The sequence below is a fragment of the Micromys minutus genome (assembly GCF_963924665.1).
Source record: "Micromys minutus genome assembly, chromosome: 1".
NCBI classification, from domain to species: domain Eukaryota; kingdom Metazoa; phylum Chordata; class Mammalia; order Rodentia; family Muridae; genus Micromys; species Micromys minutus.
In genome coordinates, this window is record NC_137969.1 from 169,974,831 (window position 1) to 169,995,379 (window position 20,549).

Genomic DNA, 20,549 nt, shown 5'->3' on the forward strand with positions numbered 1-20,549 from the left:
CCAAGGGCAAATGAAGATAAAAGCATCCGACCGCGGACGAGAGGGCTTCAGGGGACCTTGGATATGAGAGCATGCCTACCAAAGATTCTCAACTGAAGCCAGGATTTGATAGTGGTTTCACATGACTTTGGAGAAAGCATTACTTAACCATTCATTCTCTTTTTCTCAGATTCGTCTTTTCATAATGTGTTTGGAAGAGGATAGAGAGAAAAACTGGAGACTGGCTCTCTATCAGACAGCCTCTGCTGTTATAAATCATCCCGAGTCCTCAGACGTGGACAACAGAGGTAGTCTGTACTGAAAGAGCAGTACAATTTAAGAAATTTCTAAAAATGCTAAGTGGTTATAACTGTCACATTCTAGTCTCAAACGATATCAGGTTCAAACTCACTTCCCCATCTCATGCTTTCTCGTACGATTTTTCTTTTCACTTTCGCTTTTTCCAACCCCAGAGCAACTGCACATCTCTCCGGACCCGCTCGAATCGTCTCTAGTGCTTCCGCGCTGGGGCGTCCAAGTGAAGCGCACTTCCGGAGTCAGGAAGTGCGTCATCAGCTCGCGCCAGTTCCTGCACGTTGTGCCGGTCCGCCTGGGATTCGGATGCTGGAGTATTCGGGTGGGCAGGCGTTCTGTGGCTGCGTGCAGGGCTCCGGCTGCACCGCGCCGCGATGCAGGTCTCCAGCCTCAACGAAGTGAAGATTTACAGCCTTAGCTGCGGCAAGTCTCTCCCTGAGGTGAGTCCTCATCCCCTCGCTGCCGCTGCTCCTCTCCTAGCCCTAATGATATATCTCTCTAATTTATCATTCGCTGACTGTGCTGGCTAGCTTTATGCCAACTTGACACAAGCTAGAGTTAACTGAAAGGAGGGAACCTCAATTGAGATAATGCCCCATAAGATCTGGCTGTCGGACATTTTCTTAATTAGTGTTTGATGGGGAAGGGCTCAGCCTGTGGTGGGTGGCACCACTCCTGGGCTAATGGCCCTGGGTTCTAGAAGAAAGCAAGCCGAGCAGACCAGTAAACAGTACTGCTCCATGGCCTTTGCATCAGCACCTGCCTCCAGATTCCTGCCCTGTTGGAATTTCTGCCTTGAGTTCCCTCAGTGATGGGCCGTGATGTAGAAGTGTGGATGAGATAAACTCTTTCCTCTCCAAAATGCGTTTGGTTTGGTATTTTCTCACAGCATACAAACCCTAAGACAACACCTTTGTTTTGCCTGTATTAGGTTCATGTGTAAGAACAGGCTGTCTATAAACTACTCTCACATCCTTTGAAACATTATTACCTGAAATAACAGTCATAACAATATGGTCACAGACTGTAAGGCATTCACTGCAGAGAGGAGGAAAACTGTGGCCCACCCCTAGGTGGCTCTTCAAAACAAAATATCATTCTGTTCCAGATGCAGACTGCCTCAGTGTATACTTAGGGTCTGGAGAGGTGAGTCTGCATGTCTAGAGACTTCTAAAGATTATTTTGCCATGACTAGTAAGAATAGTACATTGGCTTTTTATTCTTTTAGAAATATTTTTTTTCCATTTGAGGGGGGTGTTTAACCTCAATTTTATTGACATTTTTACACTGGACAGTTTCTTGTTGCTGCTGTTTTATATATAAAGTTTGCCAGAATCCCTGGCCCATACCTACAAGATACTAGGATTATACCTACCAATTGTGATGACAGACTAAAACTTAATTGTCATAAGCCCTCTGGAAAGCAAAATTGTCCCTGTAGAAACCTGTCACTCAGTGTCACTATCACTGACAGGTGCTTTATCATTGCTGTTCATTCAACTGTTGCTATAAAACAAAATTGGCTTTTAGTGAATGTGCTGTTAAAACCATTTCTTATCCAGGGTCGGCTGTTAGGCCCATCATTTGTCTATTCCTAGTCTTTGTAAGAAATATATTTGGCTGGCAAAGAGACACATTTATAATCCCCGTGCTTGGAAAGCTGAGACAGGATGATTGTGAACTTGTGTTCAGCCTGGGCTACAGACCTACTACATAGTGTGACTCTGTCTTAACACAGAAACATGCGTGCACATTGGAGGCACTCACTCCATATAGAAATTAAAACCCATCATTCTGAGAATTTGCATTCTCTTAGCTTAAGAGAATTAGTTTAATGCTTTGTAAAACAGATGGTTTTTTTAAAAAATTGTTTAGTATATGTAAATTTTAAAAAATTCAGAATATGAGGGCTGGAGAGATAGCTCAGCACATAGAGCACTGACTGCTCTTCCAGATCTTCTAATTCTTCTGTGTTCAAGTTCCAGCAACCACATGTGGTTCACAACCATCTGTAATAGGATCTGATGCTTCTGGTGTGTCTGAAGACAGCAACAGTGTACTCACATATATAAAATAAATAGGTCTTAAAAAAATCTGGGAAGATGGCTCAGGGGTTAAGATTACTTTGTGTTCTTCCAGAGATCCTGAGTTCAATTCCCAGCAACCACATAGTGTCTCGCAACTATCTATACTGGAATCTGATGCCCTCTTCTGCATCAGATAGATCACTTATATACATTAAAAAAAAATTAAGTAAAAATCCAGAATGTATGTTATCATGGAGTTAAGATTATAGAATAGTCCCACTTTCCATTCTATTCCTGTAAGCTTACATTTTGTAAAATGGACATTATTTTGCAAGTAGAAGATACTTTAGATATGTTTTAAAGCCTACTGTCTGTTTTCTTGTAGTGGCTTTCTGACAGGAAGAAGAGAGCACTGCAGAAGAAGGATGTCGGTGAGTATGCAGGGTGTTCCAGCCTGTCAGCTACCTGTGGGACAGTCCTCAGCTCTCTGGCTCTCAAGTGTGGGAAATAAGCTCTTTGCCTTCTCTTTGACATTGTTGGTTACTGTTCTTGTGGTGTGGAATCTCCCTTTCAAGTTAATGCGGTAGCCTCCCCCTCTTCAAGGATGGCAGAGGCACAGACTTTAGTGCTCATGACAGTATCATAAGCATGTTTATCCCAGTTGCCCCTTGAGTCCCTTGGGAGGGCTTCAGTAAGGCTCAGATGAGGCCTGAACACAGTGGGTCTGCGTTTGAGGGAGGAGCCCAGAGGTGGGAAGCCCACTGCTTTGGTAGCAGGCAGAGAACAGGCCTGCCCTTCTGTGACCTCATCTGTCAAAATTCTCAGTTGCAAACAACCCTGAGACATGGCTCAGATGAAAGTGGTCAGACTCTTGCAAGACTGCCACCATCAGCAAGGTGGCCCAAGGAAGACTGTCATTCAAAACAGTTCCATAACTGCTTTGTTCCTAGTGTGTCAGAATGTTTATCTGTTAGTTGAATCTCTCTCTCTCTCTTGCAATAGAGGGACAGTAAACGTTTTTCTTTATAAACAGAAGAAATTTGTGTGTAAAATGTCTGGATGTAAACAATGAGATCCATTTGTAACTGGCTTTGATGAATTTATTCCCATTGAACATTTTCCAGTTGGGGTTGTAAGCAGTGAAAGGAGGCTTACCTTCCTGTAGTTTTCAGATTTTAGCCAAGTCTCTAAAAACAGAGCACTAGGGGGTTTTGGCTGTGAGATTGAGATCTTTTGGCAAGCTTCTTGGAAAAATGGGTTGTATATAGTACAAAAGTCAGGTAGAAAGTGAGATTTTTAACTCAGGAGGAAACAAATGCTGCTTGGAGCTTACAGACTGGAATTTTATCTGCTTCCCTTCCAGGGTGCTCATGTGTAACAAAATGGATTCAGGTTATTTATGGGAAGAAACTTTTCTGGCCTGCTCAGGACTAATATGTATCTAGTAATTCAAGTGGTTCAGTATTTGATTTTTTTCTTTTTTGTTCTTTGTGGTACCAGGGATTGAACCCAGGGCTTCACACATGCTAAGCATGCTATCTAGTACTGAGCCATACCCGTGGGCCTTCCTCTAATCTTAATATTTGGGTTTTATACACAAGGCATAAACATGTCATAGATAAGCTGTGTTCGCAGTAGTGACCAATCAGAAGAATCCTTACCCTGGAAGATAGATTTATTTATTTATTTATTTATTTATTTATTCATTCATTCATTCATTCATTCATTTATTTATTTATTTATTTATTTATTGAGAGTAGTTAGTGCTGTGGTCCACAGAGGCTATGCTAGGTTTTCCTCTAGCCTGGACACTCTTGGCCACAGAGATGCAGAGCTAACAGACAAACATCAACTCTATGCTAATTTCTTAGATAAGCCTAAGATTTTGGAGGCTTATACCTAGAAATGTTTAGGTGAAAACACTGATTTTTGTTGTGACTAATGATGGGTTAGTGTTCCTCCTTGACCGGAGTCTTTAAACTCCTTCTGATTATTATTGTGGACTTTTTCTTTTCAGTTAAAGAAGGTGTTCTTTCTTTCTAAAAAGTGAGGAAAAAAAAGTCAGTTTTCCATTACATTAGCAGAGTACCTGAGATAACTCAAGAGGAGGAATGTTTTGTTTTACCTCTTGGTTTTGGAGGTTTTTGTCTGTGTAGAACTTGCTTTGTTGCTTTGGGGCCTGTGGTGAGGCAGCACATGGTGATGAGAGCTCATGGTGGACGGGCTGTTGACTGTTTAGCATCTAGGAAATAAGAGGAGATGGAGCAAATAGGACATGACTCTAGTGGCTAAGACCTCACTACCCCTTCGCCAAAAGTTTTACTGCCTCCCAGTTAAAACATGAGCCCAGGAACCAGACCTTTGGACACTTGGGTCCCTGGGGGAATTCAGATCCAAACTGTTAATTGGTAGGAGCTAAGAAGAAAGCTGGTGGGCTGTGTTGGGGTCATTCTCAGGGCTGGGAGTCATTAGCACTCTAATCACTAGAGTTGTATAGTGCTGCCTGCTGTTCCTGTCTCCCATGCTCTGCCCCTGATGCCCATGTTGAACTAGTTTCCGTTCTACCCCCTCTCTCTTTGTAGATGTTCGTAGGAGAATTGAACTTATTCAGGACTTTGAAATGCCTACTGTGTGTACTACTATCAAGGTGTCGAAAGATGGACAGTATATTCTAGCTACTGGTAAGCATCTTTGTGGTTACAATTTGCAAGTGTTCTATAACAGGAAGTGCTCTGGTAAGAAAAGTTCGCCTCCTTTGTTTACCTCAGTGTTTCATTATAAACATTTTCAGACATACAGAAATACTCAGAAGAATTAACTGAGCAACCATTTATCTTTGACCTAGATTCTGCACTGAATAGTTTACTGTGTTTATCATTGATTTTTTTTAAAAATAAATTTACAGAGTAGGTCACAGATAACAGCTTTTTAATATTTGGCCTCATTATGTATTCTAGGCTGACCTCACAATCTCCCTGCCTCTACTTCCAGGTGCTGAGATTACAGACATGTGCATTCATACCAAATTTTGCTCCATTCCATTTTAATGGCTTCATATATACTCAGCTAGTCTCTTTGTGTTGTATTAATACAAGGCTGTCTTAGAACCAATAATGCCCAGATCTCTAAGCCTGTGGGTTGGTTTTTGTAAGATTTATTATTTTTTCAAGTATGAGTATAGCAGAATCATGTAAGTGCAGTGTATGTATGTCTTATGCCCAGAAAGCCAAAAGAGGGCTTTGGATCCCAGGAACTGAAGTTACACACAGTTGTAAACCATCATGTGGGTGCTGGGAACCAAACCCTGGTCCTTTGGAAAAGCAGCCAGTCTCTTAACAGTGAACCCTTTAGCCTCTATTTTTATTTTGAGAAACTGGGAAAGAGGGTTGAGAAGTCCTGAGATGTTTGGATAGTTATTGAGTGCTAGAACTTAGACCTTTAATTTAGCTCTTCTAGATCCAGAGATACTGAATGATGGGTCCAGTGCTCTAGAGGGTAGATCAAGCGGGAGGGTTTTGTTATTGCTTGTTTTAAATAGGTTCACACTATGCAGTCCTGGCTGTCCTAGAATTGGCTGTGTAGACCAGGCTGGCCTAGAACTCAAAGGTCCACTTTCCTCTGCCTCCCAAGTGCTGAGATGAAAAAAATGTATCACTATGCCTAGCAAGGGAGATTTGATGTTGCATTACACCTTTTTAATGAAATCATTTCTCTACTCCTGACAAGATTAATTGCTTTCTTACTTAGAATCCTTAGGTTTTACTTTTTGTTTTTGTTTTGTTTTTGAGGTAGGGTTTGTCTGTGCAGCACTGGCTGTCCTAAGACCCACTCACTCTATAGACCAGGCTGGCCTCAGACTCAAAGATTTACCTGCCTCTGCCTTCCAATTGTTGGGATTAAAGGCGTGTGCCACCACCAGCTAGGTTTTACTTTTACCTTAAAAACACTTTTTATCAATAATATGTGAACATTGATAGTCTTGAACTGAAGTTTTGATTGTAATTGCTTTTAATTTAAATGTGGTTGGGTGCAGGGTCCTCTTGTTTACCTCCACTCTGGCCCTTTCCTTGGAGCTCACAGAAGTGGATTTAGGATCCACTTCTGTCTACTTAGGACAGTGGCCCTAGTCCTTTCATCTCTGGCTTCTGCCACTGCCACCATGTTTGTCACTGCTCTGGGACTTGTGGCTAAAAACAAGTTGGATAAAATTTGTCCCTGGAGATGTTTCAGGCAAGACTGGGATCAATTACCTATGAGAATCAGACTAGGGCATGTGCAAACTGTGATCTGTCACAGAGCTAAGCAGACTCTTGGTTTCTTTTGGAAGCATTTAGTTTAGAGTCAGGCCAGAGTCATGCACTCCTTTCCTTCTCTTCAGAGCTGGGGACCAAATCCTGCACTTGGAGAGTGCCGTGCTCTAGTGACCGAGCAATAGCTCAGCTGGAAGTCTGTCCTCAGTGACCTGGCTAGACTTCACTAATATGTAGGGATGGAAGTGGAAACAGGTGCTAATTTTATCCAGATGTGTGTTTTTGCTACATTTCTTCACCCCACACCCAGAGTCAAGATCATGTAAGTGAACCCTGTAGACAATGCAGAAGTCAAAGGAAAAACAAACTCAAATTCAAAGCAAAGACTGTTGCATTAAATAATGAAAAAATATAAAAAGGCACCATGCCACGTTACTGCCAGCTACTCTCTGGCCCCAGAGGTCCTGTTGCCTCCATGACTAGCCTCACACAGAGACTGCCTATCTCATGGTTAGCTGTCAGAAATCCCTGTAACCTAGTAATATCAAAACTCTAGAGGCTTGTAATTTGTCAATCAGATTATATCAGTAAATTTTCACCTTTAAAACATCCACACAATAAACTCAGAGCCAATTGATGATACAAACTGCCCACCTAGATAAGACAAATTGTCCTGTAATAATCCATCCCTTATAAGATATTCATAGCTACTTGTGGCTATTTAAAGCCACAGGGATCTGGGTCATCTTTCTCTTCCTCCATCTTATTTTCTTTCTCCCCCTCTGTACTCTCTGTCCCATCTCTAAAATTCTCAGCCCACCTTTCTTTTTCACTGCCCAGTCACAGGCCTTGCTTTATCTTGTACCTGTTCTCGCCTATATATGGATACCCACAAAAAGTGCTGCATTATCTTAGTAGTTTTTTCTAAGACCCACCACACAGATACCATCTTCCAGCGGTGGATTCAAACTCTGCATGCTGTTCTGAGGACTTGCTGTCCTGCTGCTTTGGGAAACAGGATGTCTTCTCTAGCCTGAGCTCACGAGCCTTCTGCCTCAGCCTCCCCGTGCTGGGGTCATAGGCATGCATTACCATGCTAAGTATTTTTGTTTTGGTTTGGGTTTTGTTTTTGTTTTTGTTTTTAAACTTTTCTTTTTTTTTTTTCTTTTAAATGAAATCCTAAGTTTTGATTCATGCTCAAAAACTATTTCCTTTTGTTTGTTTGGTTTCTCATAATGTTGTTTTGGTTTTTTAAGATATTTATTTTTTCTTGTTGCAAGCATGGTACATTTATTGAATGCAAACATTAGAACGTGACATAAGAAGTGAGCACCCCAGATAGTTGCTGTGTCTGCGCTTACTCTGCCCACCCCCATGCAGCATTTAGTCACAGAATTGGGATCATATGCACTGTGTTGCAGTCCTCATCTCTGGTCTTTGAACTCACTTCCCTTATCATTTTGGGGGCTGCTGAGGTGACTCAGTAGGTAAAGGTGCTTGCCGGGAAGACTGAGTTCGATCCCTGGACCCCACATAGGGGAAAGAGAACCAAGTGCACAGTACACTTTGGGAACCTGTTATTGATGCTGTGACTCTGCTCATCTTTGTGTGCCGTGTGCTTCCTGGTGGGAGTTACCCGTTTATTTAAACAGGGCCCTATTAATGGAGCCTGTTTGCTTTTAATCTTTGGCCGTGTGTGGCACAAGTTGCAACGAACATTCTTCCTGTAGCTGTTACGCTTGTGGCTGGGTTTCTGTGGTCCACAATTGGTGTTAAGTTGAAATACAGTTTCAAGGTAAATTTCCGTCACATACCTTACATGTATTGGAAATTGTCAGGGAAGGTGAATCCATTAGTGTATGAATAAGTTTTAACCCTTTTACTGACACAAATATTAAGCATCTTTTTGTCTTGTCAAGCTGTTTTTTTCTGTCTTTTTTTACTGGATTACTGTGAATCTTCTAAGGTATTTATATTTCATTCTCTATGGTTTGCTTGTTTTCCCTTTGTTCTCCCCTTTGGGATGTTTGTGTGGCCCTTTCTTTGATTTGGGGATAACTATCTTATCTCAGGACAGAAAAGACATGCAGCAGTTGCATAGGGTGTGGCTTCATAAAGTGTAGCCTTTGGTTTTGGATCATGCTAATTTTCTTTTATAGGAACATATAAGCCTCGGGTCCGGTGTTATGACACCTATCAGTTATCCCTGAAGTTTGAAAGGTGCTTGGATTCTGAAGGTAAGAGGCCAACTCTGAGCTCAAAAATAGCTTTTCATAATTGTCCATTGCACTGCTCTTTAAAGTGGGAGTGGGCTGTGTAGTAGGTTTTGGTTGCTGTAGATTAAGTAGTTTAATATGGTGCTGCACTTTACAGACTGCAACCGCATTGGCCACGCTCTGGGCTCTGCACAGAGCTGCCCTCGGGGGTTGACCAGGTGGGCTCTCATCTTTAAGGCTGGTCTAGAGTAGGCTTCCAACCTCAAAAATGTTATGGCTGTGGGATTGAATGGTGGGGTCTACTTACTTTCTGGGTCTCAGCTGAACCCCATTTGCTTTATAAGGTTGCCAGCATTCTGCCCCAGCTAGAGATCTCAAATCCTCTTCTTTCTTAGCCCGTTTTTTAAAAATTGAAATCTTATGTGTATGGGTGTTTTGCCTGCATATTTATCTGTGCACCATGCATGTTCCTGATACCACAGCAGGCCAGAAAAGGTCATCTTTTCCATTTGGACTGGAGTTACAGGTGGTGAGCTGTATGTGGGTGCTGGGACTTGAACCTGGGTTTTCGGGAAGAGCAACAAAAGCTTTTAGCCACCGAGTCCTATCTCCAGCTCTGAGAGACCTCTTCTTTTAAGAGATTCATATGATTAAATAAATCTTCCTCTTTGTCATACAGGATAACATCTCAGGGAACAGTGCATCAATAACTCACAGGCTCCACCCTTACTGTCACCAGACGGACCTTGCAGCCTGTAAAGGTCACAGGGGTCATTTCTAGAATTCTATAGACAGCAAGTTAAAATGGCAGGGTTTAGATTTTATCCATTAGCCCAGTGTTTAGGATCACTGGGAAAGATTTAATGGGATACAGTGCTGTGCAGAATCACCAGCATATATATCATTCTGGTCTCACCCTTACTTCTAGAAAACAGAGACTTTGTATGCCATTAAAAACTGCTCTTTTAGAGTAAAAAAAACACTGTTGCCTGTTTTCTTCCAGTTTGTTTGAGACAGGGTTTCTCTTTGTAGTCATGGCTGGTTTAGAACTCATCATCTAAACCAGACTGGCCTCAAAGTCATAGAGCTCTTCCTTCCTCTGCCTTCCAAATGCTAGGAGTGAAGTCCTGCACCACCATGTGACCGCTCAGCCTGGGACCCTTCTTAAAGCAGCATTTTAAAGGCTACTCTTTAGTTTGTGTTTGAAAGTCTTAAACACTATTAAGAACATTTCAGCAAAACCTATGGCAAAAAGTTTTAGGAATCATTCTAAATTTACTTTAATTATATTTTAAAAAACTTAGATAAAAGTAATGACTTTCCACTTAGTATTAGTGAGAATGTTCTTTCTGTCGTATGAAAGGTAGGACTGTCAGCCTTTGTGTATGACTATTCACCAGTTAAAACCAAATAGAATCCTCACGTGAACTTTGTGGTTTTGTTAGAACACTGGTTGATAACTACATTTTCCTGTTATTTTTCAGTTGTCACCTTTGAGGTTTTATCAGATGACTACTCAAAGGTATGTTTTGTAGCATTGGCTTGTACTTGCTGTGCTCAAGAGTTGAGTGAGGAGTTACTTTTTAAAAGTAAATTTACTTTTCATTTTTATTTATATGCACGTGTGTCTATGTCAGTGAATGCCGTGTGTGTGTGTGTGTGCAGTTGCCCTTGGAGGCCAGAAGGGAGCGTCAGGTCCCCAGGTGATTACAAGCTGCTGATCGGAACCCAGGTCCTCTGAAAGAGCAAGTGCTCTTAACTGCTGAACTGTCTCTCCAGCTCTGAAACTTATTTTCTAATAAATATTTTATGATATTCCCAGTATTAAATTAAAAATCACTGTAATAATAGGTAATAATATGTCATTTTCTGTCGACTTTTGACCAAATACCTATATGATGTGTGGTATCTTTAAAAAAAAAAATGGGAGCGAACTTTTGGTTAACCTAACGTCAAGTTGGTTCTCAGTGTCACAGGCCTGACTTTTATTCTAAAGTAACAGTCACCCTTTGTTAGGTACCTGGTCTCGACCTGTGGTTCTGGTTATTGATGTTAGCCTAGGCATGTTTGCCTTCATCTCCTTATTTATACAAGCTAAGAAAGCTAACAGTTTGTTCAGTTCTTGTAACTCAGTGAGAGGTTGTAGCGTGCTCTGGTGTAGGTCTGAGCAAAACTGAATAGACTTGACTTTTCCTAATGCTATCTGTCAGTCTGACTGTTCGTGGTCATCTTCAGTAGTTTCAGTTGTTAGGGAAGCCCTTTTGCAACTTAAAATTGGAGTGATGGGAAGTGTGTGGTGCTCTTAAGTATTCGCCAGTTAAAAGGATTTCAACAAAACAAGCTTTTTAATGTCACATGCATCTTAGAAGAAAGTTGAACTTTGTACCTAAAGTGGCTTTTCCTTCTGGCTTCAGTTCCTCCAACTATGAGGCACAGATTGTTCTTTTTAGCTGTCATAACTTCTTATCCAGGATTTTGGTATGGTGATATTATAACTTATTTTTTCTAGTATTGATAGGTTTGCATTTAAATACTATGTTAGCTTTTCACAAACACCTGTCATATGCTAAATGTGTACATATGTACACACATCTGTATATTTGTGCAGAGTGATTGGGGGAGATAGGAGTTTTTCTTGCTTGGGTAGTTTTAGTAATGACAAAAGTTAAGCAAACAAACCTTGATTGTTTCCTTTTCAGATTGTCTTCTTACATAACGACAGATACATTGAATTTCACTCACAATCAGGCTTTTACTACAAAACCAGAATTCCCAAGTTCGGCAGAGACTTCTCTTACCACTATCCGTCCTGTGACTTGTACTTCGTTGGTGCAAGGTACTGATCAGATTAGTTTTGCTGTCTTCTCCCACACAGCTAGCTGGCTTCTCTTCTTAGATTACTTGTAGACTTTATCCACTTCGTGTCCTTAATAGAGAAACTGATGTATCTTTACTGTGAAAGGGAATCAATCTTAGAAAAAGGGATTAGCACTAATTTACATGCATATTTATATATATATATATATATAATAGCCTATGTGTTGATAAGTAGTTTCTAGAGGGTGGTATTATAATTTTTTTTTGTCTTGTTCAGTATCGGTGATGAATGTCTCTGGGCCATTTTGTCACTTATGGCATATGTAGTTGTAGACATGGGTTAAAACCTACTTAGGGGACTGGGGATGTGCCTCAGTGGGTGAAATTCTTTTCTGCAAGCATGAGGACCTGAGTTCAGATCCTCCGCATGGCAGTGCAGCCAGTCACTGTACTGCTGGACTGTGGAAGGAGATCCCTTGGAGCTTGGGTTACAGATGGTTATGAGCAGTCTGAGAGGGCTGAGAACTGAACTTGGGCTTAACCACTGAGATGTGGCAAATTCTGAACAAAGTGTATATATATATATAGAGAGAGAGTAAGCTTTTATCAGCTTTTCAAAGAGAAGTGAGGGCTTGTGAGAGCTGTGCATGAGCTTCTGAAGTCTATACTTCCTCCCAGGAAAGTGTTTGTAGTTCACCAGGTTCTCTTTGTCCGTTGCAGCTCTGAAGTTTATAGATTAAACTTAGAACAAGGGCGGTACCTGAATCCTCTCCAGACTGACGCCGCGTGAGTACTTAAGTTCTAATGCTACACGTTTTGCCCAGGAGATGGAGCCAGAGGCTCGTGTTGTTATCAAATGACCTAGTTGGATTAAACCAGCATCCTGGGCAGTCATTTAAAAGACTATTATTAACTATGTTCTTAATTAGAACTGAAGGCATTGTTCAGTTTCTTTTCTTTTCCACCACCTGGCCCTATGATTTCTTAAAAGTTTAAGTTCTTATATAAGAAGACTTGTAATTTAATCCCAGTACTCAGGAGGCAGAATTGGGATCTCTGAGTTCAAGACCAGCCTGGTGTATATAGCAAGTTTCAGGCAAGCCAGGGCAATAGAGACCAGGCCAGCCAGTATTTTATACAGAGACCCTGTCTTAAAACTACAATAACAAAACTTTGAACCAATTTTTTAAAACTCAGTTTATTATTTTTACTTTTAGTATTAAGTTTTCATCTATGATTTGTTTTGTGTTACTTTTTTCTAGTGAATTGGATTTTTGAGACAGGGTCTCTTCATGTGTAGCTCTGGCTGTCCTATATAACTCACTGTATAGACTAGGCTGGTCTTGAATGCCAAGAGATCAGCCTGAGTCTCCCTCCCAAGTGCTGAGCTTAAAGGTATATACTGCCACACTCAATTTGTAGAAATTTAAAAAATTTTATTCTTGATGTTTTTATTAGTAAACATACAAATTTTTAGTTGCTTTTGCTTTTTCCTTTTGCTACACATTCAAAGCTACCTTTTCTTTTCTTTTTTTTTTTTTTTTTTTAAAAAAAGCCTTTTTGGTAATTTTATAGTTTTATACTTGCTCTTTTGCATGTATTTTGCTTTCTGGTTCCTTTTGAGACAGTGTTTCAGTGTCTCACCCCCTGTGTGGCCTAGCATTTAATATAGACCAGCTGGTCTCCAGCTTGCGTTAGTCCTCCTGTCTCTGCCTCCACAGTACTGAGATGACAGCCAGTGCTACTATGCTCAGGTGCACTTTTATTCAAAAAGAAGTTCTTCAGGAGCCACCCTACCGTCACATGCGCAGATGAGTGGACGCCCTCTACCTGTGTCAGCTAACAGTGACAGCAGGTTCTGCCAGGGCCCGCACTGTTCCCATGCACGGGGGCAACTGCACTGGGGTAGGTGGCTTGTCCAGGGCCCTGCAGCTTGGCTGCCCATCTGTACATACAGAGTTTACTAACTTCCTTTTCTCTATGAGAGGATTCTGAAAGGAGAACATGGAGTGGTTAAAAACCCCAAGCTGGCGAGATGGTTTTGTTCTGCCCTGGTTTAAAATACTTTTATGTTTAAAACTTGTAACTTCATAATACATTATTTCCTAATGAAAAATTACCTGCTCTTCAGCTACTTAAATTTGTTCATAACCTGTTATTTATTACATATCCTTGGTACTCTGGACTGGAGCATTTTGTTCTTTGATTTAATCCTCACATTACCCATTGAGGTAGGTCAAAATTCACTCCAACGAATAAGAAATGAGGCTTTGTTTGCACATCCAGGTCTTGAGATTGCCATAGTGTTGGCCTGTGTTCTTAAGAATGCTGCCTTGCCTTGGAAGAAAATAGAAGGGCCTTTTTTCTTGTGGTGGAATAGTATTTCAGAAGCAGGGCCTCTCTTGTCTGGTATCCAGCAGGTAGTGTCACCCTGGGGGTATCGGGGCTCTATATCTCTGAGCCAAGCCTTTAGCTCACCCATGTCTCAATGCATTTCATTTGTGGGTAAGAGTCTGCATGTTTCTCTCCACAGGATTATGATGCACTACAGACTTAGAGTGTTCATTAAGTGCCTCTTCCCCTGAACTAGATGCTCCTTAACACTTTCCCTGTGTTTGCATTACTGTTTAGGGAGAACAATGTTTGTGACATAAATGCAGTGCATGGCTTGTTCGCCACAGGAACAATAGAGGTTAGTGCGTGCTCACACTGAAACACGTTTCATCTGTTTACAGTTCAGTTTTCCTTAGAATGTCATTTGCTTGTTACATTATTCAATGTGTGTGTGTGTGTGTGTATTCCACATGTGCTACTGTGCTTATAGGGATAAAAAAAACAACTTATTGTAGTTGATTCGGTGTGAGTCCTGGGGATTGCACAGAGGTTGTCAGGCTTGGCAGCCAGTCTTCTTACCCAGTGAGCTATTTTTCATTTCAAAAAATATTTTCTGGAGATTGGAGTGACTCAGCAGTTACAAGTGTATTATTGCTCTTATAGAGGACTTGAATTTGGTGTCCACCACCCACAGACTCGTTCCTATATACAGACATACATATATATGTAGTTTAAAATAGAGACCTGCCTAGCATTATGAGACCTAGGTTTGGTCCCTATCTGTGTCTAAATCTGTAAGCCAGTCAGATAATCAGTCAAACCAATTTATTAATCAATCTTTAGCTTTTAATGTATTTAAGAAAATTGCTCCTTTAGGCATGTTGAAAATAGTTCAGTGATTGCATTCCACACATTCCTTTAAAAAATTTTTTTAAAGATTTTTCTGAGCCATTTGAAAGTAAATCATGAACATTATGACATTTCATGCCTAAATATTTGAAATATAAGATTTAAAAACAAGGACTCAAGCTGAGAATGGTAAACCATATCCCAACAATTGGGAGTAGGTGTTAGAGAGTTAGAAGCTGAAGGGTGGCCTTGTCTATATAGTGAGTGATAACTGATCATGGCTATAAAAGTCTTTGTCTCAAAAAAAAAAAAAGCTAGGCACTAGGAATGGTGAAGCATGCCTTGAATCCCACCTTAGGAGGCAGAGGCAGGCAGATCTCTCTTGAGTGTAAGGCCAGCCTGGTGTACAGAATTGAGTTCCAGGACAGCCAGGGACAGGCCTCTTTTATAAAATATAAATGTCTTTATTGCTCCTTCCTCCCATAGGAGCCAGTTTAAGGGTCACGTGTATAGTTGGTACTTTTTTGTTTTTCTTAGTTATAAAAGTAAGTTACCTTGTGAAATACCGACTCTGCCAGGATTACAGGTTAAAAGCTAAGCTTTGATTCTGCATGGAACTAGTAGTAGTAAATCTTATTTTTGGTAAATGTTCACAAGTTTTCTAGTTGCAGCTTTTACTTAACTGTATTTTTTCTCTGTTCAGGGTCGAGTGGAATGCTGGGATCCAAGAGTAAGAAAAAGAGTTGGCATGTTAGACTGTGCGTTAAATAGTGTCACAGCGGATTCAGAGTAAGTGGCAATCAATTTCAGTCAATTGTCAACCAGCCTTCAGATTTAGGTCAGCATGTCAGTATGAAATTAATTGCCAGAGGATGAAAATCTTTGTGACTCACATCTGAAACTGGTGTCTGGGATTGTTGTCCTATAAAGCTGGTGGGCAAGCCAAGATTCCCTCTCTCCAGTACTGCTCAGAGCAGGGTGGTTTTTTTTTTTTTTTTTTTTTTTTTAGTTTTCAGTCCCACAAGATTGGTGACTGTGCAGGGCCCATTACTCTTAGCAGGTGAGAAGGTGTGCTTTGAATGCTAAGGAAGCAAGGGTTTTTTCTCTTGTCTTGTCTTCTTGGCTTTTTTGATTTTTTGCTCTTTTGTTTTTTTGGTCACATTTCTACAGTTAGAACAATTAGAGAGTAGTACATACTTGGAGAGAGGAAAAAAAAAAGACTTGTTATACAGGAGGTAGCAGCTTGAATTAGGTAAGAAGAAAGTGTCTTTCTCATTCACTTACCAGTGTGGGCTGGCACAGGTTGGTACCACTGCCCAGGTATTTGCTGTAGGATGAATAGGCAGACCACCCTCAGGCAGGTCTTTGCTCCAGGCTTATCTGTTGCCGTCAGTTCAGAAAAGCCTTTCTCTGGGCTTTTAATATCCACTGCTTCTTCAGTAATCCATGTGCACCTCAGAGGGAGTTTGCACACCATCCATTGATGCCATGTGGGAGGGTGAAGCGTCTTATGTGACAGGCTCTAATAACACTGAGGGCCCTCTTAATTATTGCAGAGTTCTGTATGATTTCCTTTAGGATGGGAATTCATAACTCCTTTGAAAAGATGTTTCTATGGAGCATCTTTAACTCAGTTAGCTGATGCAGCTCAGCAGAAGCGTGCCTGTGGAGAATGCAAGGCTCAGGGTCAGTCCTCAGTGCCACAGTAGCAAACAACTCAGTATAAAACAAAGAATGACAGAATTAGAAAGATATATCTTTCCAGTATATAAATCTTCCTCTGTGTTAAGAAATAACTTGTGTTTGTTTTAAACTGTTACATTTAAAGTGCCAATGGAAACATTTATTTTTCTTGATTACTATTGGGGTTTATTTTAAAATGATAATCACCTTCATTAATTATGACATGGAGTAGAGAACATTTAAGTTTTTTTGTTGTTGTATAAGGTGCATGCTTGTGCATGAGTTGGGTGCCTAAAAAGGCCAGAGGAGGGCACTGCTTCCTAGAGGCAGAGCTTGAGTTGCAAGCAGTTGTGAGCAGCCCAGTGTGGGTGCTGAGAACCAAATTCTGCTTCCCCTCAGAGCAGTTTGTGCTTTCCCCTCAGAGCCAGCTCTTCCGTTGCCATATTGTTTTAACCATCAGCATTAAAAAAAAAAAAAATTAGTATATTTAGTACTAAGAAAATAATGCTAAGAATAATCGTTATGTTAAAGATATTCACTCATTCCATAAAAGCAGAGAGGTTAATTTTCTCTCCTAAGCATTGATTTGTCTTTGAATTATGCCGAGATGTGTGCTTTGTGTTCACTGTGCCCTTAGCGTCACATCTTGGCGTTGTTTCTCTTTTTTTTGTTGTCGTTTCTTGTTTTTTTCTTTCTGTGGAAACAGTCTCACTCCAGCCCTGCCTGGCCTAGAACTCTGTGTACACTGTGCTGGCCTCATATCACAAATTCTACCCGCTTCTGCCTGCTGAGTGTTTGGATGATTTGAGTTCAGTCTCTGGAGCCCCCAGAGGTGAAAGAGAAGACCGGCTTCACAGAGTTCTCTGACCTCCCGGTACACTCCTGGGTGTGTTCACACTATTTTGTTTTATTTTAAAGCAAACAGAATGTAGGAGTCACTGATAAGAAATCTTAAGGTTGTTTCAAGTGCAGCGGCTATAGGAGATGCAATACTACAGTATAAGGAAAAGTACAGAAAAGGCCACCGTAACTTGGTCTTTAGAAATATGGGAGTACTTTGTTTTTGTTTATGATTTTTTTCAAGACAGTGTTACTGTGTATCCTTGGTCATCCTCATTGTGTAGATCAGGCTGGCCTTGAGCTGGGAGATCGCCTGCCACTGCCTGCTAAATTCTGACATTAAAGGTGTGCACCACTGTATGTATCTGGTTGAAATACTAAACGAAAATTGATTTACATTTTGAACTGAATTTTTTTGTTCTTTTGAGGTAAGGGATTTTTAGCATTGTAATAAAATATCTTGAAAATAATTATATTTAGTATAACAAAAGATGCTAAGCAGTTTCTGAAACAGAAAATAGCAGAAGCCCATGTGCTTTGTAGCAGAATTTGGCCAACCAGAGCCTCCAGGAGCATATTCAGTGTTTGCAGTTCAGTGTTCCCAAGCATTTAGAACCTGAGTTTCTAGGGTTCGTGCTAAATTGTGTTATAGAAAACCTAATATATTAACATGTAGTATAAGCAAATGTAAGCGTCTACCACCTTACTGAGTGGACACTGTCTCCCTGTCCTCAGCTAAGGCACCTCCCTAGCAGGTCCTCACCATTCTTTCCTCCTTTCCCTTTCTTTTCAGTGTATTACATTTGTTTGTTTGATCAATTGATTGTCTTTCATGGGCAGGGCACCTTCATGTATGCAGAGGTCAGAGCACAACTTTGAGAAGTCTCATCTTTCCATCTACCTGTGGGTCCAGTTTTCAGGCTTGAGAGCAAGTGCCTCATGGCTGGCCCGACTGAGTCCTCTCTAGCCCATTCGTTCTTTGAGCTAGGCTCTCCCCTGGCTGTGTGGGCTATAACTCTTGGGTTTAAGGGAGTCTCCTGAGTATCTGGTTCATAGTAGGCACACAGACACCACTCCAGTTTGTTGTTATTAGAAAGAACAGAGGTAGCCGTTAACTAAAGCTACCTGATGCTTAAGTGATTTTCTTTTTCCTTCTTAAATCAGCATAAGCTTCAGGCTGCCCTCAAAGTCACTGGCTGGCTGAGAATGGCCTTCAACTCCTAATGCTTTTCTTCCTATGTACTGGGATCACACCACCCAGTCCCTACCCTAGTACTTTTGTATTTACCAGAGACTTTGGTGAGTTCTTTATGTACAGAAAGCGATGTTTTGTTAGGTACTTTAATTTGATGTGTTTTGTAAAAGAAAAACTCTCCATCAATGACATACTCAGTATTCAGCTTTTGAGACTTAGTCTCTGAAGAATGTTTATGTAGGGAAGGGCATATAAATATACATTTTTAGGTATATCTTTCAGTGAGAAAGAAAAACATATGCATAGAGGCTTTGGTTTTTTTTTTTTTTTGTTTGTTTGTTTGTTTTTGTTTTTTGTAACATTTTTATAAAAGTCAATGACCATGTGTGTTTATTGTCGTGGGAAAAAAAACAGAAGCATACCAAAATGTTAAAAAAAATGTTGGTTTTTTTTTTTCTGCTGATTCAGTTTCAAGTGATCTTATTGTTTTGTCTTTTTTTTTTTTTGAAAGATTTATTTAATTATATGTGTTTGCCTGTATCTGCACATAAGTGCGGGTACCCATGAAGCCCAGAAGAGGGTGTTGAGTCCTCTGAACTGGAGTTATGGAGGGGTTCTGGGAAATCAAATCCTGGTCCTCTAAAAGAGCAGCCAGTGTTCTTAAACTCTGAGCTATCTCCCTAGCTCCTGTATTTTTTAAATTTAGTTTTATGTTTTTTATACAAACCTTGTAGCTTGTCACTTGTGTTATTTTAGTAAATTCTAGAAGGTGGAGAAGTTAGAAATGCGGCTAGAGCGGGCTGTCATTCCTTTTCCTGATTGACTGTCTGCCCGAGGAAGTCAGCCGGCCCACCTGGAAACCAGGAAGAACCGATGGGAGAGTTACGTAGGCTGGTTAGGAAATAGCGTGCATAAGTCAGTGAATTTGGGATTTATTAGAAATTCTCCAGGAGGAGGAGGGGATGGTAGAAAAGGTCTCATAACGTAAACTGTACATTGTTGAAGGATTTCTTTACCTTTCTGAAGAAAGTGATAAAATTGTCTTATGAAATTATGAGCCTTGGGGACTGGAGAGTTGGCTCAGTGGTTAAGAACACTGACTGCTCTTCCAGAGGTCCTGAGTTCAAATCCCAGTAACCACATGGTGGCTCATAACCATCTGTAATAAGATCTGATGCCCTGGTGTGGTGTGTCTGAAGACAGCTACAGTGTAGTTATAATAAATAAATAAATCTTTAAAAAAGAGAAGAGAAAAAGAAATGAGCCTCGGAGGAGTAGGAAAATAATTGTGTATGAAAAGTTATCCTGAAGTTCATTTTGAAGAGTAGGTACCTGATGGAGACTTTGAGGAGGAGCAGCCTCCTTTCTAGCTCCAGTGCTCAGTGCAGCTCCAGGCGAAGGCTGTAGGTGGCAGGAGAGGCTTGATAGTGCTCCGGGCATCTCCTGGACTCAGGGCCCATAAGAGCTGGAAGCAGAGCTGTTGTCCACTTCTCTTTGTGGGACTTGATCTCACTGTGCAGCCCTACCTCGGCCTCCTGAGTGCTGGGATTGCAGGCGTGAATCTGCTTAGCACAGCCAGCTCTTGTCTACTTCTGACCGAATCTCTTTCTCTTTTCTTCCACCTCAGTCTTTTGTTTCTAGTGTTCATAGCTGGTGCACAAGAAGCATATTCTAGAATTGTAGCTGTACCTTCTGTTCTTCAGTACCATAGAGGTTTAGATCTTAGTCTTTTATTTTAGATGAATGAGGCTGATCTATTTTATTTTTAAAACAATTTTCAATTATGAGGGTATGTGTGTATGTGCCCATGAGTACAGGTGCCTACAGAGAGCAAAGATTACAAGTAGTTGTGAACCACCTACCTGACTTGGATGCTGGGACTTGAATTTGAGTTCCTTACAAAAGCAGAACGTGTTCTTAACCACTGAGCTATCTCTCTTGCCTCTGAATTTGATTTTACATCAGAAGTAAGTATACTCACCCATATCCCAAGATAAGTTGTTTCCCTAAGTAATGATAGGGATGTTTTGGGGCTGGGAAAATG

At 40.8% G+C, this 20,549-nt stretch overlaps 1 protein-coding gene across 1 annotated transcript in view; it reads left to right on the plus strand.

The window, feature by feature from the left end:
• Window positions 1-587: 587 nt before the first annotated feature.
• NOL10 (nucleolar protein 10) overlaps window positions 588-20,549 on the plus strand; it is a 77,259-nt gene continuing 57,297 nt past the window's right edge. Inside the window, exons 1-9 of the mRNA XM_080920813.1 lie at window positions 588-734; window positions 2,707-2,752; window positions 4,904-5,002; window positions 8,731-8,808; window positions 10,272-10,309; window positions 11,487-11,623; window positions 12,325-12,390; window positions 14,236-14,296; window positions 15,491-15,576. Of these exons, the coding sequence (XP_080776939.1) occupies window positions 669-734; window positions 2,707-2,752; window positions 4,904-5,002; window positions 8,731-8,808; window positions 10,272-10,309; window positions 11,487-11,623; window positions 12,325-12,390; window positions 14,236-14,296; window positions 15,491-15,576 (677 nt within the window). The 5' untranslated portion in view covers window positions 588-668. The remainder of the gene's footprint in view (window positions 735-2,706; window positions 2,753-4,903; window positions 5,003-8,730; window positions 8,809-10,271; window positions 10,310-11,486; window positions 11,624-12,324; window positions 12,391-14,235; window positions 14,297-15,490; window positions 15,577-20,549) is intronic.